The 14,500-nt window shown below is 30.5% G+C and overlaps 3 protein-coding genes across 3 annotated transcripts; all 3 read left to right on the forward strand.

The window, feature by feature from the left end:
- Positions 1–148: 148 nt before the first annotated feature.
- On the forward strand, positions 149–1,511 carry LOC117917486 (B3 domain-containing protein Os01g0723500-like). Its single transcript, XM_034833784.1, has 4 exons — positions 149–217; positions 398–710; positions 813–964; positions 1,061–1,511. The coding sequence occupies exons 1-4, from the start codon at positions 149–151 to the stop codon at positions 1,313–1,315; spliced, it is 789 nt and encodes a 262-aa protein (XP_034689675.1). The 3' UTR covers positions 1,316–1,511.
- Positions 1,512–4,622: 3,111 nt separating this feature from the next.
- LOC117917488 (B3 domain-containing protein Os11g0197600-like) lies at positions 4,623–6,777 on the forward strand. Its single transcript, XM_034833787.1, has 5 exons — positions 4,623–4,739; positions 4,842–5,550; positions 5,637–5,836; positions 5,982–6,165; positions 6,375–6,777. The coding sequence occupies exons 1-5, from the start codon at positions 4,623–4,625 to the stop codon at positions 6,395–6,397; spliced, it is 1,233 nt and encodes a 410-aa protein (XP_034689678.1). The 3' UTR covers positions 6,398–6,777.
- Positions 6,778–6,931: 154 nt separating this feature from the next.
- LOC117918985 (B3 domain-containing transcription factor VRN1-like) lies at positions 6,932–8,812 on the forward strand. Its single transcript, XM_034835986.1, has 4 exons — positions 6,932–7,253; positions 7,352–8,024; positions 8,126–8,322; positions 8,404–8,812. The coding sequence occupies exons 1-4, from the start codon at positions 7,137–7,139 to the stop codon at positions 8,641–8,643; spliced, it is 1,227 nt and encodes a 408-aa protein (XP_034691877.1). The 5' UTR covers positions 6,932–7,136; the 3' UTR covers positions 8,644–8,812.
- Positions 8,813–14,500: the final 5,688 nt, after the last annotated feature.

The following is a 14,500-nucleotide window of genomic DNA, read 5'->3' on the forward strand; positions in this document are numbered from 1 at the left end:
TGCGTCAGCCCAGAGGCCTTTCATCTCTGACCAGGCATGCAGTTTTTTTTATTATTATTTTTACTTTTTCCATTTTTCAAACAAAGCCTTTCGCCTTTCCATGAAGAGGAATAAGACTCACGAGCCCACGTCTCTCTGGTTCATTAAAATGGCAAGAGGTCCCAGACGCAATCCTTCTTTCTTCAAGGTCTTGATTGGTGATTTCACCAGCAAACTTGTAAGTTCTCATCGTCGTCTCTGTCTGTTTTCCCTTTTGTCTAACTATATATTCAGTACTATACGTACAGGGAAGATGAATAAATTTTGCCACCGTGACTATGACATGGGTTTCTCTTCTTTCTTTCTTATTTACATTGCTGTTTTCAAGGTTGGTCTCATTTAGTGTTGGGTTCTGCAGCGAATACCACCCGCTTTTATGAAGAAATTCCGGAGGATGACGTTCAACAATGCCGTCCTGAAAACTATTACTGGGGAGTCCTGGATGGTGAGCGTGAAACAGGAAGATTCTTGCTACTTTTTCAAGAAAGGTTGGAAGAAATTCGTGAAAGATCAACACCTGGAGGCAGGGGATTTTCTGGTTTTCTGGTTCCTTGGCGATTCAACATTCCAAGTTGTGGTATATGATAAAAGTGGATGTGAAAAGGACCCGAATTTGGGTGCCAAGGGGAAGAGAATTGGCTTACATGGGGAAAAGAACAACCCATGCATGGGTAGGCACACAGACTGTCAACTTTCTCTTTCCCTCACGCACCAACACACCCCCCAAGTTCACTGCAGAAACTCACTATATGCTTCAATGCATGCATTTACAGGTAGATATGATGCGAATCATGTGATGCCAGCGACAAGTGTTGCAGTGAAGATGGAAAGTAAAGATCAGGGAGCAGACAAAGTAGCTGCCTCTGGCAGAACAAAGCATCCGCAGTTTGTAAAGGTTCTGAAAAAATACCACGACTACGTGATGGTAATCGATTTTACTTAGATCCCCACTTAGTGATACAAATCCTTCTACTTAATTATCATGTCCACAAATAATTAAAAAAGAAATGTTAATTTTCAGTTAGTTCCGAGGGCTTTTGCAGAAGAGACTGGAATGAGATGGAACAAAAGCACGTTGGTTAGAGACCCAGAAGGAAGGGTATGGCCAGTGAAAGTGTGCCTGAGGAGCAAAGGAAAGATCGAAATGAGTAGTGGGTGGTCTGATTTTGTAAAAGCAAACAAATTGGGCAAAGGAGACACATGCTCGTTTCAATGCACTGACGCCACATGTCATGTAATTCAAGTTGAGATACTGCGGAGGGCAGCCATTCCATAGAGCTAGCTGAACTCAAATCTAAATGATGATCACTAGGCTAACCAAAGAAAATGGCGTCTTGTCTTTTTTGTGTGTATTTTGGTTGTTGCTCGTGAATCAGAAGCTCAGAAGCTCGCTGCTTTTGGTTGTTAGCTGTGAAATGCAATGGGCTCTTAGGACCCCAATGATATTGAATCAGTAAGCTGGAGTTTTAATCTGTGATTGAACTTGCAAGTGTGAGAGGTTGTTTGTTAACTGTTATCATAAGTCATAACAGTTCTGTGTTTTTTGAAAACATAAGCACAGGAAAATATGTTTTGGCAATAAAAAATCAGAGTCTTTTCTAAAATCATCCTCTAATGATTTTAATTTTTTTCACTTGGTTTTGAATAATGTTTAAAAAAATAATTATATAAATATAGAAAATGATTATAAATAACTAAAGCATTACAAATAAATTTATTTTAAAAAAATATTTTACGCAATCATGTGTTGCATGATTATGTATGTCATTTAGCTCTACATAATTTGTGGCTTTTCCAAGTTTATAAATTGATAAAAATATAAAATTTTAATGTTTCTTATGATCAGAATTATTGTTTTGAAAAGAAAGAAGAGAGGGGGGAAGGTTGGATTCGGCCCAGTTGTGCTGGTTCAGAGCCAAATCGGAGATAACTGGCACGCTTACATGTTAAGAGTAGTACAATGCTAATTTTGTAAGCATATTTATTAATTTTTGGAACAAAATTGCATTTTCAGATTGAAATTTATTTGGAACTTCCTTGGTTTTCATTCAACAAATATTGGGATTCTACACATTTTCAAGGTTTTTTTTTTTATTATTATTATGGTCAAGAAAATATGATATGAGTAAATTTTAATTTTAAAATTATAGTTATGACTGTATACATAAAATATTAATTTTATAAATTTTATTTTCTTTAAATTACAATTTTTTTTTTGTGAAGTCAAGCGTTCAAATAAGGTTTGTTTGTTGAATAACAAAATTCATTATAATTATAAAAAGTGATTTAATAAATAATAATAAATTAAATAAATGATTTTTTAAATTATTAAATAATAGATTTTTTATAACCCCTTTATTTATTTTATCAATAAATTATGATGGTCTCAAAAACCCAATGTTATAGGTTCAAATCCTATACAGTGTCATTCCATTTTTGTTAGTTGAAATTACACCAAACTAACTTCACTAACTTGAATAATAATTTGAATTTGACATTTTAACAGACATGTCTATTTCATCAAGCCTTTCTTCGAGATCGTACCACGCTTCAAAAAAAATCTTCATGGATGTAGTTTTTCCCTCAAACAAGATGCTTAACATTTACAATGTGTTGGTAGTAATGGGTTGAGATACTATCGGTCAAATTACCTTTGAGGATCTATAATTACCTTAAAGGTCCATTACACATACATTATTAGACCTTTTAAATAAAAGTTAAAAAGATCTTATGAAAATTGAAATTTTTTGCATGGAAAATGTAAAATAAGTACTACACATTCCAACATTTCACAAATGATTGGTTGAAGAATAATAAATAGATTGAACGTGTATATCTTTAGGCTTTCACGATTTTGATTTGTATATTCATAATAATACTATGGGCATCCTCAAATATATGTTTTCAACTACAAGTTTAATTAATCAAATTTGATTTTTCTTATTCTATCTTAGAGTATCCATTCACTTGATAGTTCCATTTCCACTTTTTGTAAGCAGACTTAGGCTTATTCGAGTTATTCATTAGCCTTCCTCATAATAGTTTTTATGAATTTCAAATAGAGATCGGAGTGAAGTCATAGCATGGTAGTATTAGAAAGTGTAACTAAATCACCTTATTTTTGGGGAGAACCGATGTTTGTTGGATATTTTGGTTTGACATTGCTTTATACTAAAAATAAATAAATAAATAAATATTTTAGAATTTTTTTATTCAAAAATAATATTTTATTTTGCTAATTGATTTTGAGCCAATTTGGAAATGCTTTTTAAAAGTGTTTTTGACCTTAAAAATAGCTAAAAATGTTTTAAAAGTAAAAGTAGATGTTAGATAATATTTTAAGAAACACTTCGGAAACTTAAAAAAAAAAATACTTGAAGTGCTTTTAAGAGAAGCATTTGGGATGTGTTTCTTTAAAAAAACACTTCAAAAAATTTCAAATATTCTTAAAATATCATTTCCCACTATCCTCCGTTTTCCAAGCATAGAACAAAAGGAAAGTAAGATATGAAAAGATGTGAGTCTAAAAAATTAAAATCATCTATATAGCTTCATTCGGTTTCTAATGGTTTCGTGCTGAACAATTCCATTGAGTCAAAAATGAATTTGTCCAACATCTTAAGTATAATTTGTTTTATTTAAAAAAATTATTGTACATGTTTATTTATTAATCTATCTTTTTTTGTAGATATATTTAAAAAATTTTTATAATCACAAATATAATTTTTTTGAGTTTTTTTAACAATATTGATGTTTATATATATATATATATAATAAAATTTTGGTTTATTATAATATTTTTCTTTGTAATAAATGTCTTTTTTTTTTAGTAATTTATTATTATTAAAAATACTATTAGAATCATTTTTTAAGATTTTTATAAAAACATAAAACATTTTTTAGAAGAAAATACTTATAGTAAAAACACTTCGATCAGGAACAAAGCCAAATGGACTCTTTGTCAATTAATTAAAAAAATTAGTAACCATTATAAACCAAAATTTGATTTATTCAGCAAGGTAAACAATTTTTTAATAAATAAATGCTATATGAAAATATTTTTACCTATATTAGTAATCCTGGCCATGAAATAAAAAGACAATGATTTATTTCATTATTGAAATAAAAATTCTAACATTTTTATAAGAATATGATTTTATTTATATCGGTGATCAATACATTTTTACTAATATGATCATGTACGTGAAATCAATATTTTATTTGAAAAAAAAAATTATAAATATTCTCGAATTAAGTATTGCTATATTATGATTAAATATATCACAGGAGGGGAAAATGAATAAAGGCGTTACCGTGACACATATATAGGATTTGAATAGAGCGTTTATGGCAAAACAATAATGAAGCAACAACAGCTCCGCCTCTTGGCTGTCTTAGCAATAACTGCTGACGGAATAGCTGTTTGCCAATTCAGTCTGATATTGGCTGTGAATCGACGGCTTTACCTTGATAATCAGTTGGACTTGACCTCGAGCCCCGCGGTCCATCAATCACCTGCAATGAAGTGATGCCATATATGTATAGCCCCAGCCATAGCAGATTCAATTCGGAGCTGGTGACCAATGACGAGCGTTCCTTGGTGGCATTGTGATGAAGGCCTACTCCCGTCAACCAGACCGGCGACGAGACCCCACTTTTTCAAGATAATACACTCCACTATCCTTAGAGATGGAACACTAGTACGACTGCTCTATCTTTCCGTCTATATCTTCTTCTTGCTTTTTTTTTTTTTTTTTTTACATCACTAGCGTCTTAATGTAAATGGTCGATGTTTTTCACAGAGAATTCCTAAGAGGTTTGTGAGCAGATATGGAAAGAACCTGTCGAATATTATGTTTCTCAAGGTTCCTAGTGGCGAGGTGTGGCAAGTGGGACTGAAGAGAGGCGATGGTGAGGTTTGGTTGGATGGTGGCTGGCGGGAATTTGTTGAGTATTACTCCATTGGGTATGGGCATTTTTTAGTGTTCAGATATGAAGGAAATTCCATTTTCCGTGTACTTATATTTGATATGACTGCTTCCGAGATTGAATATCCTTCCACTAATGCCCCACATTATGAAGAACCAAGCACTAACATTGGGGGAAGCCTACCGCCCAAGATGGAAGAAATTGACAATGATGTTTCTGTTGAGATTTTGGATGTTTTTCCAGCCAGGCAGAGAACAAAGGAGAAAGACACGATCAATATATCTTCTAGTGAAGAAGAGTTCATCCCCTGTTTGCCCGAAATTGTGGAAATTGAGAGTGATGTTTCTGTTGGAACGTCTGATGTTTTCCCTACAAGCCAGAATCCAGAAGAGAAAAGAAGTTCGCCTTTTCTTCAGCCCACTAAGTTAAGAAGCAACAACTCTTCTCGGAAAACTGATAACACCTCCAATGTCCGATCTCTGTTTCCACATTTTCAGCCCAAAGGAGTTGGAGCTACTGGGGTGAAGTTTGAAAAGTCAGGGATAGATGCAGATTGGCTTCCCGGGACGTCAGGGCTTAAGGGTATGAGACTTTACTAACACTGCTGTTAGGTCATGTTTTACTTGTTGCTGTTGTTAATGGACTTGAATTCTGTCGATCCATGACAGTTGGCCATGATTTTCACGCAAAAGAGAGCTGTGGAACAGTAGCCGCCATTCAAAGAAACGTGCTGTCCGGGGTTCTACCACCAGTGACCGCCAGCAAAGAAGTAGGGGCTCTTCAAAGAGCCATAGCTTTCAACCCGGAAAATCCTTTCTTCAGAGCGAAAATGGGACCAAGTTACCTTGGAACGTCAAGGCATGGTTTGGTAAGTTTTCAATAGAAAAATTAATTCAAATTTGCTTATAAATTATGCATTTCTGGAAGAAACAAGTACGGCATTATCACCAAACATGGTCTTGTGAATTTGAGACCTTTTATTAAGATGTAATAGTTTGTTGGTTCTGTTGCAGAATATACCAATCTGGTTTGTGGAGAGGTACTTCAAAACAGATGACAAGTCTATAACCCTTTGGGGTTCGGATGGGAGAACTTGGTCCACTAGCTGTCGTCTGGGAAGGAGATACGGAAAGCGGGTTGCAGAACTACTCTATTCTGGTTGGAAAATATTCGTGCAGGATAATCAGTTGAAATTAGGTGATGTTTGTGTGTTTGTGTTAATCAAATCTCCTGGAATTTTACTGAAGGTTGTCATTTTCCGAAACAGTGAAGATGCAGATCACTAATTTAAGCTTTCTAAATTTAGGCCCGACCGTGTATTTGTTTTGATAACTCATCTCTTATCCGCCGGTATTGAAGCCTAAAAATGGACGAACTTATTTTAAGCTTCTTGTGATATTAATCAGAAAGCAACGCTGCACGTCTGTAAGCTACATATAACAGTCATCTGGGAGCTGGTGGTGACCCATGATCAAAGCTATTCTCCAGCAAAGCAATGAACGGGTCACTCCCATCAAATTTTCTTGGGAAGAATCCACGGTTTCTCTTAGCCCGAATGCAACGATGAAAACAAAACTGCCATGTCTTCTTCTAAAACTGTTGACGTTCCTACAATTCAGACCCTGTTTCCACATGTTCAAACCAAAGGCATTCAAGGCACTGGGATATGTAATCTCAAAAGTTAGATACATATGTAAATCTGGAGTCTAATCGTTTTCAACTGTACAACATCATCTCAATTATGTTCTCGTCCATAAGTTACTGTGAAATATGAAATGGACAAAATAAAATTAACTATGGCCACCTAAATGTTGTGTGAAGTTGCTTTCGTTACAAAACTCCAGTCATCAATGCATGGTCGGTTACAAATAAACATCATTTTTTTGTGGCCTCGAGCCCCCGAATGAATTGATTGCATCTAATCAACTTAATACAATTTCATCATCCTCCTTTTCCACATTGCAGGTTCCGTACGCCACGCCTCAGAGCACTTATTGCGATAAGTAATCATTTAAAGCAGAAACATAGAGAGTTCAAAATACTAAAATTTCCCCCAAAAATTGGCGGCCTAATCACTTCTTGCTTTCCATTGATAAGTTTCTTGAGACTTGAGAGGGTATTGAGAAGTCACAGCAGAGAGTCATAGGAGCAGTTGTGACTTGTGACCCATGTCGGAAGCTCTTCCCCGGCGAAGCTACGGAGTGTCACTCCGGTCAAATTTTCTGTCGAAGAAACCACACTTTTTCAGGATAATGCACGCAGCTTTGCTTAAAGATGGAAAGCCAGTATGATTACTCTTTCTTTCCTTGTGTAATTATTTTCTTCTTTTTTTTGTTCTTTTCTTTTTATGATTGTTCCTTATACAATTGGAGGTTTTTAACAGGAAATTCCAGAGAGGTTTTTGAGAAAATATGGAAAGCATTTGTCAAGCGTAATATTTCTCAAGGTTCCTAGTGGTGCACAATGGCGTGTAGAATTGATGAAACGCCATGATGAGGTTTGGTTGCAGGGTGGTTGGCAAGAGTTTTGTGAGTTTTATTCTATTGGGTATGGACATCTTTTATTATTCAGATACGAAGGCGATTCCCATTTCCATGTACTTATATTTGATATGACTGCTTCTGAGATTGAATATCCATCCTCCAATGCCACCCATGATGAAAAACCAAACAATAATAATGGGGTATGCCAACCGTCGATTTTGAAAGAAAATAATGAGAATGATGTCTCTGTTGAGATTTTGGATGATTTTCCTGCCAGCCAAACAACCAAGGAGGAAGATATAATCAATATTACCTCTAGTGAGGAAGAATTCAGCACGAATGAGGCCAGCAGTTTGCCCAAAATTAAGGATAACAAGAGAGATGTTTCTGTACAAAGTTTTCATGATGGCCCACCAAGCCACAATACAAGGATGAAAACAAAATTGGCATGTCTGCAACCCAATGAGAGGAGAAGAAATATTACTCCTAAAACTTTCAACACTTCTGATCATCAATCGAAAGGCATTCAAGGCACCGGAATGAAATTTGAAAAGTCTACCCCAGAATTTCGGGGTAAGAAATTTTACCTGAATCATGCTATTAGAGAAAATTAACACACGCCTTTGCTTTGTTTTAGATTGATGCAGTTGTTGTGTACTGTTGATTCATTGCAGATAAAGTTAATTTTGATGCCAAGGAAGGTGGTGAAGGAAGGGCCACCGCTCAAAGAGGCATCATCTCTCAATATGTTCCAGCAGTGACAGCCAGCAAAAAAGTTGGAGCTCTTCTCAGAGCTGAGTCTTTCAAACCACAAAATCCTTTCTTCATTGTCACTATGCGACCATCTTATGTTGGTACTGGAAGAAATATGGTAAGCTTTCAAGAGAAAACATACTTGAACTTTGATTATGGGTTCTACATTTGTGGATCAATAAATCTAACTCTGCTGCAGAACATACCGCTGAGATTTGCGAAGAGGCACTTTACAACAGATGACAACAAGACAACCCTTATGGTTTCGAATAGAAGAACTTGGACTCTTAAGTACTATATCAGAAGACGCGATGCAAAACTTTCTTCTGGGTGGAGAAAGTTTGCTCGTGATAATTGTTTGCAAGTTGGTGATGTTTGTGTCTTCGAGCTCATCAACTCCACTGCAAATTTACTCAAGGTTGTCATATTCCGAAAATGAAGGTGTGGCTTCCCACCTTCCATCCTCCATAGCCAAAGTAGGAAGTCCGTTCAACTTTTTGGATTAAGGCTTAGTTTGAATTGCATATGTTCTATTTAAAAGTACTACGATGATCTCGTATGTTTTGCCCTTATGTCCCTTACACTAAATCTCAGATATTTTGCCCCTCTCCTTCGCTTTCTAGTTTCTAGCTTCGTCACTAATCATCAAATATGCCTAACAATGGCGGTTTGACTCAACTAAATTTGGAGCCATCAACTTCATGACCGTCGAGAGTAAAGCAGCCACCATGGACTTGCATGTTGAGATATAGGATGTTTTGAGAATATAACTAATTGTATTAAGATAGTCCCTGAAATCAAGGGTTAAAAGGTTATCATATTTTGTTATTTGTGATTTTTTATTGTCAAAATTTAGGGTGTATTTGATAATGATTTTATGAAATGTTTTTATCATTTTTAATATTAATATAATAAAAAATTTTAAGTATTAAAAATATTAGAAACGCTTATAATAATTATTACCAAATAAGTTCTTACTTTTTTTTTTTATAGTTGATAGGGACAAGTTCGTTTTTAATTGACCTTCAAAATTTTAAGTTATTTTAAAAAAAAAATTAGTTTTTGAGTGTTTACATATGTGTAGAATAGATATTTATTTCTTAGGTAGTAATTATAGTATAAACTTTTCCTAAACTATAGGCAAAAATGGAGATGTTTAATTTAGGGAGAAGTCTTGAATTAAGATGGGAGTTATGCTCTAACTCAAAAAATTAAATTCATAAAAGAAGTATTTAAAATCTAAATTTTATAAATCATTACATATTCAATATGACACTTTTTTTTTCCGTTACATTTGATATGACGTTACTCGAATATGATACGAAAATGCATTGCCTTTTGAGTCTTTGATGTTTTACTTTGGAAGCAAGGTATTCTCCTTAAAAAAAAGGGAGAATTGTGTTTCCATCCCAACTGGGTTGGATAATTGAGATAAGGTCCTCCTATCACTTATAATTAAATTCAAAACCTAAAAAAAGAATAGAAATTAAGAAGAATGATATTGCATTTTAAAAATCCTTAAAATACCCTTAACTATCAAATGAAAAAGTTATCGGTCACTCCTACCTTTTTCTTTTTTTTCTTTGACTTTTTCACCATTCTCTCACTTATTTATTAGTGGGATCAAGTTAAATGATTTACTAATTATTTTTCTCCAACAAATTGAATATGAAAGATAAATAATTAAAAATTATTATTGTCAAATGCATTTTTGAAGTAAATAATTTTTAAATACCTTATCAAATATTATTCTTTTTTTCAAAATTACATAATATATAATAAATATTATTATTTATTTCAAACTTACATTATTTCTTATATATATTAAACAATTTTTAAATATCTCATAAAATATTAGTATTCTTTATTTGTTCTAACTTGCAAATTAGACATCATTAATTTTTTTTTTCAAACTTATAAAATATATAATAAATATTTTTTAAATACCTTAGCAAATACTTTTTTTTTGTTTCTTACTTAAAAAAATAATAAATATGTTGTATATTATTTCTCATTGGTCTTAATGGCATAGTTTGGTAAAAAAACAAAAAAGAAGAAAAAAAAAGCTATCGATAATTGTTCTAATGTCAAACTCAAGTTGATTAAAAATCATATAAAACCTATTAGGAGTCCTATACACCCTTGTACACTTGACACATTCCCCCTATACAATTAGTGTAATATTATACAGTGGTGCAAATTTCATTTCCCTCCTAAGTTATGTGTCCATGTAGGTGTGTTAAGCATGTTTTTAATCATTTGGGTGAGAAAATTGTGGATGACTTATGGTTAAATTTTTTTCCCCCGACATCATTATTGGGGAAAACATTAGAATTTCCATATGAGAATTAAATAAAGTGTATGACATGAGTATACAATTCTTGGGCGACAAGGAAAATAAAGGAGTAATTCATAATTGATTGAAATTTTTCACAAATACTAGTCTTGTACATCCTTATATACTTAGTATATTTCCCCTGTACAATTAGTATAATAAATATACAATTTTTGGGTGACAAGGAAAATAAAGGAGTAATTCATAATTGATTGAAAATTTTCACAAATGCTAGCCTTATACATTCTTGTACACTTAATATATTTTCCTTGTACAATTAGTGTAATATCCTTGTACAGTCAATGTAACACCCTTGTATAGTGGTACAAATTTCATATTCCTCCTAAATTATGTGTCCATGTAAGTGTGTTAACCATGTTTCTAATTGTTTGGTTGAGAAATTATTGGATGACTCCGGGTCAATTTTTTTCCCTAAACATCATTACTAGGGAAAGTATTGAAATTTTTATGTAAGAGTTAAATAAAGTGTATAACACGAGTGTACAATATGTTGGCAACAAGGAAAGTAAAATGGAATGGTTCATAATTGATTGAAATCTTACACAAAAGGTAGCCTTATACACCCTTGTACACTTAGTATATTTTCATTGTACAGTTAGTGTAATATCCTTGTACAATAACACAAATTTCATCTCTTTCTAAGTTATGTGTTCACGTAGGTGTGTTAATCATATTTTCAATGATTTTGTTGAGAAAATGGTGGATAACTTAGGGTCAAATTTTTTTCTCCAAACATCATTATCATAGAAAGTATTGAAATTTCCATGTGGAAGTTAAATAAAGCGTATGACTTAGGATTAAACTCTTTTAAGTTTTTTTATTATTTTCACATGAAAAATAGTATTAAACAAGGTTTTCAATTTTCATTTTTAAAAATAGTTTTCATTTTTTAATTAAACATATTTTCTAAAAGAGACCATATAGAAAATACAAATCATTTTAAAAAATAATAATAAATAAAAAATAAAAACTAGAAAAATATTTTTAAACCAAACTCAAACACAATCTATATAATTTTTAAATTTTTTTTTATCTGAAATGAGTAAAATATACCTCTTAACCCTTTTATTTAAGAAAAATTCAATATCTACTATATATAGTTATAATTCACTTCTAAAATTAAGTCATACGAAAATATTTTAATTGTATATTTAAAATAAAAACTCTTCATCCATCCTATTTCTTTCTTTTACTTTTTTTTTGATAAATTTTTAATTGATTCAAATCATTAAAAAAAATCTTTATTAAACAAATTTACAACATTTCATATAACTTATTACTAAAAGTTATGTTCAAAAAGTTATTAAAACAAGAAAGAAAGAATTTTTTTAAAAATAAAAAAATAAAAAATGGAACCTTTTATTTTATAATAGGAAAAAGAAAATTTTAAAATACTTTTTAGTATAAAAGAAAATAAAATAGTGAATATATTTATTTTAAATAGTATTTTAATCATTAAATTATTTACTTCTAAAATATAAAAGATAATTTTTATTTATTTAAATTAACATTTTTAGAAAGTATTTTTCAAAATAGTTTTTAAATGGGAGAATTACCTAAAAGGGTGAGCTGGGCAAAATAATTAATAGAAAGGGTGGTATCTTTTAATAATTCTTGGAGAGGACTTTAATAGGCTTAATATACCAAAACTGCCCTTTAACTAAAACTTTTAAAATTTAAAGCATTTAAAGCATTTCATTTGATTTGTCAATACATTTATGGTACATGGGTCCCACATTTATTGTAATTATTGATATTTAAATTTTAAATCAAAATTTTGGGTTTAACCCTTACAATTATATATAATTTGTTATTTAAATTTACTATTTAAAACAAAAATATTTTTAAAAAATATTTCCAAAATATCATTTATTGTTTTTTTACCTTTTTTTTTATTTTTATTCTAATTTTTAATTTTATGAAGAAAAAAATAAGTTTTATAATTATATAATAAAAATGATGATTTTTTAAATTTTATATATATATATATATATATATATATATATATATATATATATATATTATAATTTTAAATTGATAAATTATGTTTTTGTATTAAATTAAAGGAAGATAAAATGTTTAATTTTTCATTCAGATTCTCTAAAAAAATAAGAAAATGATAGAGAATATTTAATCATTTTTTATTTTTATAATAAAATAATTTTAAAAAATTTATATGATTTTTTTTTTTTCCTTTGGATAGTGTTTTTTTTTTTTTTTTTTTTTTTTTTTAATTTTCATATAATTTTTTTTTCTCAATGCATCTAGTGGATGATGTTAATATATTTGATATGTTGAATATTAATAAGGTATAAAAGGTGATCCTCAGTATTATTACTTTTATTATAAAATACAGGCACAACAAAAATATGTTATAATTACAATATAAATACACTTACATTACAATACATTACAATAAAACCTAATTAAGAAATTTATGAATTTTTTTTTATAAAAATGGTAATTTTGTATGATCATACCATATTTCACAACATACCTATATCATAAATAATTTCTAAAATAAAATGAAATACTAATTTGAATTCACGCAGTTTATATATATATATACAAAAATTATTAAATAATTTCAAAACACTAAATAAATGTTGTTAATATATTAATACGATGTGTTAATACTAATAGGGTATGAATAAACATTTTTAGAATTATTACTTTAATAATGAAATATAGGTACGATATAAATGCATTATACTTACAATATAAATACACTATCATTATAATATATTACAACATAATTTAATTTATTTTTATTTAATTTTTTCAGGTGCTATATTACCCAATGAATAATTGTGAGTTGTTCCATTTAATAGGTGTATGTTAGTCAATTGAATATTTATATATTATTCAATTGATGAGTGGTCGTAAAAAATAATTATTTATTATATTATAATAACAAAGTTTTTAATTGTATGTTTTATATATAAAACAATATAATAACTTTAGGATATGGTTTTTATTTATGAGATATTAAAAATTATTTTTTTTACAAGGTTCTTTAAAAAATCTTAATTTTTTTAAAAAAAATAGCAAATTTTTAAACATTTAATTGTTCAAAAGTGACAATAATTTTTTCAAGTTGAAAAATGTACCTTTGATTGCCTATCAACTTGTACTTATCATTATGTGTGGGTCCCACATCATTTATCAACTTGTACTTATCATCATGTATGGGCCCCACATCATTGACAATCTCAATTTATTTATAAATAATATAAAAAACATATTGAAGGGTAAAACTGTCCTCTAAAAGAGTGTGCCTTCATAATCATTATTTTTTCTAACCCACCTTTTTAGGTAATTCTCATTTTTTAAATCATCAATATAATTTTTGTTTATTTATAATTTAAAAATATAAAATAATGTTGATTTTTCAATTATTTATAAAAAAAAGTTTATAAAAACCAATGAAAAATAAAAAAATGGTTAAAGAAGAGAGAATGTGTTAATAGTGACATGTAAAAAGAGGTAGAATAAAGACAAAAATGACTAAATGGGTATTTGTATCCATTATCATTTCATATTCTTGTAATCAATTATGATTGATTGGAGGACTTTAGCTTAATTATCCACTTAGGGTAAAACACAATTCTCCCAAAAAAAAAAAAAAAAAAATACAATCAAGAATCTCTGAGATTGGGCCTTAGCCTAGGAATCAGTCAATCACATTGAATGGACTGGGATCAATATCTTCAGTTTCCATTTACACACAAAGCTCCACGATAGGTTAAATAGAAGTCTAAAACCCCAGCCCTAGCGGCTCCATCTCTGAGCTGGTCGCCATGAGGACAACTCTTCTCCGGCGATGCCAAGAAGGGTCACTCCGGTCAGATTCTCCTGTGAAGAAACCACACTTTTTCAAGATAATCCACCCTGCCCTTCTTAGAGATGGAAAGCTAGTATTAATCGCTCATTGTTTATT

This window comes from Vitis riparia, chromosome 7 (genome assembly GCF_004353265.1).
Source record: "Vitis riparia cultivar Riparia Gloire de Montpellier isolate 1030 chromosome 7, EGFV_Vit.rip_1.0, whole genome shotgun sequence".
NCBI lineage: Eukaryota > Viridiplantae > Streptophyta > Magnoliopsida > Vitales > Vitaceae > Vitis > Vitis riparia.

What these genes read in the sequence shown, in the direction of transcription:
- LOC117917486 (XM_034833784.1), top strand. Translation starts at nt 149, where the DNA reads ATGGCAAGAGGTCCCAGACGCAATCCTTCTTTCTTCAAGGTCTTGATT. An exon ending in AAAGAACAACCCATGCATGG is followed by an intron (nt 711 to 812) that starts GTAGGCACACAG and finishes ATGCATTTACAG; the next exon opens with GTAGATATGATGCGAATCAT. An exon ending in AATACCACGACTACGTGATG is followed by an intron (nt 965 to 1,060) that starts GTAATCGATTTT and finishes GTTAATTTTCAG; the next exon opens with TTAGTTCCGAGGGCTTTTGC.
- LOC117917488 (XM_034833787.1), top strand. Translation starts at nt 4,623, where the DNA reads ATGACGAGCGTTCCTTGGTGGCATTGTGATGAAGGCCTACTCCCGTCA. An exon ending in CGGGACGTCAGGGCTTAAGG is followed by an intron (nt 5,551 to 5,636) that starts GTATGAGACTTT and finishes GATCCATGACAG; the next exon opens with TTGGCCATGATTTTCACGCA. An exon ending in GGATAATCAGTTGAAATTAG is followed by an intron (nt 6,166 to 6,374) that starts GTGATGTTTGTG and finishes GATATTAATCAG; the next exon opens with AAAGCAACGCTGCACGTCTG.
- LOC117918985 (XM_034835986.1), top strand. Translation starts at nt 7,137, where the DNA reads ATGTCGGAAGCTCTTCCCCGGCGAAGCTACGGAGTGTCACTCCGGTCA. An exon ending in TGCTTAAAGATGGAAAGCCA is followed by an intron (nt 7,254 to 7,351) that starts GTATGATTACTC and finishes GGTTTTTAACAG; the next exon opens with GAAATTCCAGAGAGGTTTTT. An exon ending in TTGGTACTGGAAGAAATATG is followed by an intron (nt 8,323 to 8,403) that starts GTAAGCTTTCAA and finishes ACTCTGCTGCAG; the next exon opens with AACATACCGCTGAGATTTGC.